At 41.8% G+C, this 1,506-nt stretch overlaps 1 protein-coding gene across 1 annotated transcript in view; it reads left to right on the top strand.

The window, feature by feature from the left end:
* The window catches only part of LOC109825423 (UDP-glucuronate 4-epimerase 3-like), a 6,097-nt gene extending 5,072 nt beyond the window's left edge, over positions 1-1,025 (top strand). Inside the window, exon 2 of the mRNA XM_020392280.1 lies at positions 4-1,025. Coding sequence (XP_020247869.1) covers positions 4-699 — 696 coding nt within the window. The 3' untranslated portion in view covers positions 700-1,025. The remainder of the gene's footprint in view (positions 1-3) is intronic.

The following is a 1,506-nucleotide window of genomic DNA, read 5'->3' as shown; positions in this document are numbered from 1 at the left end:
CAGCCCGCCATCGTGTGGGCTTCGTCGTCGTCGGTCTACGGGCTGAATACCAAGGTGCCCTTCTCGGAGTTTCACCGGACCGATCGGCCTGCGTCGCTGTATGCGGCGACGAAGAAGGCCGGAGAGGAGATTGCTCACACTTATAATCATATATACGGGCTTTCGATCACCGGCTTGAGGTTCTTTACTGTTTACGGGCCTTGGGGTCGGCCCGACATGGCCTACTTCTTCTTCACCAATGACATCCTCAAAGGAAACCCTATTACAATCTTTGAGGGGCCAAAAGGGGAGACAGTGGCTAGGGATTTTACCTACATTGATGATATTGTGAAGGGTTGTGTCGGTGCTCTTGATACGGCTGAGAAGAGTACTGGCACTGGGGGGAAGAAGAAGAGGCCAGCTCAGCTTAGGGTCTATAATCTCGGGAATACTTCGCCAGTTCCTGTTTCGGATTTGGTGACAATTCTTGAGAGGTTATTGAAGGTGAAGGCTAATAAGAAGGTTATGAAAATGCCCGCGAACGGAGATGTGCAGTTTACTCATGCTAATATTAGTCTTGCACAGAGAGAGCTAGATTATCATCCTACTACCGATCTTAAGACGGGGTTGAAGAGGTTCGTTCGATGGTATGTAGACTACTATAACCCTCCTGGGGTTGAGGCTGTCGCCAAGAAAAATGGGAGGAGTAGCTCGAGCTAGCAGAGGGTGGAGCTTTTGGCTGGTTAGAAACTTGTTTGTAATTCTTGATATCTCCATATTATTTGTGTTGTTAATTTTGAAGCTTATTTCAGTGCATTTCAAAAAATATCTGAAATCATGTTCCACTTAGTTTGTAGTCGATTATTTCATTTACCTCTGTTCCATTAACTGATATGTTGATCGCCAAAAGAGGAAAATGAGAATCTAAATGCCCTCTGAAAGTTTGAAGGTCTCTTAAGGGAGAGATGTGTGTAGCTAGCAGGATACCTTTTATTAATCTGTACCATTTGTCAAATTTGAAAGCACGCAGCTCTTTTATTGTTATACACGTTCTTTTCATTTTTACATGTGACTTATGATTACATGCAAAGATGTCACAGTCAATATATTGGTATTTATTCTCATGATGCAATCGTCCGGTGAACTTAGAGCCCCATTGCTTTTGGAGCATATAATGTTCCTTTGTTATGGTTTTGTTTCTTTTATCGTTTTTCCGTTTCTCGAGTTGCTTGACTTCCCTGCTACATGAGCTGGTTTTAGTTGTGGAAGCTGAATGCGTAAACCAGCCCATTTCTACAATTATCATGTGTTCTGGCTATAAGATCAACTTGTAGAATGAAATTTGTGATTGTAGCTTCAGAGTTAGTTATCCTAGACCATTGGTAGTGGATTTTAATCTAATTTACCTTTTTTACTAGCTTCAGAATTAGTTATCCTAGACCAGTGGTAGTGGCTTCTTATAGATAACCTAGGTATAGAAGGAAATTCTATTTTATGTTTTATTGTCACAGTATTAGGACTAGCAAA

Source organism: Asparagus officinalis, chromosome 10 (genome assembly GCF_001876935.1).
Source record: "Asparagus officinalis chromosome 10, Aspof.V1, whole genome shotgun sequence".
Lineage (NCBI taxonomy): Eukaryota > Viridiplantae > Streptophyta > Magnoliopsida > Asparagales > Asparagaceae > Asparagus > Asparagus officinalis.
This window is presented reverse-complemented; position numbering and strand designations above follow the sequence as displayed.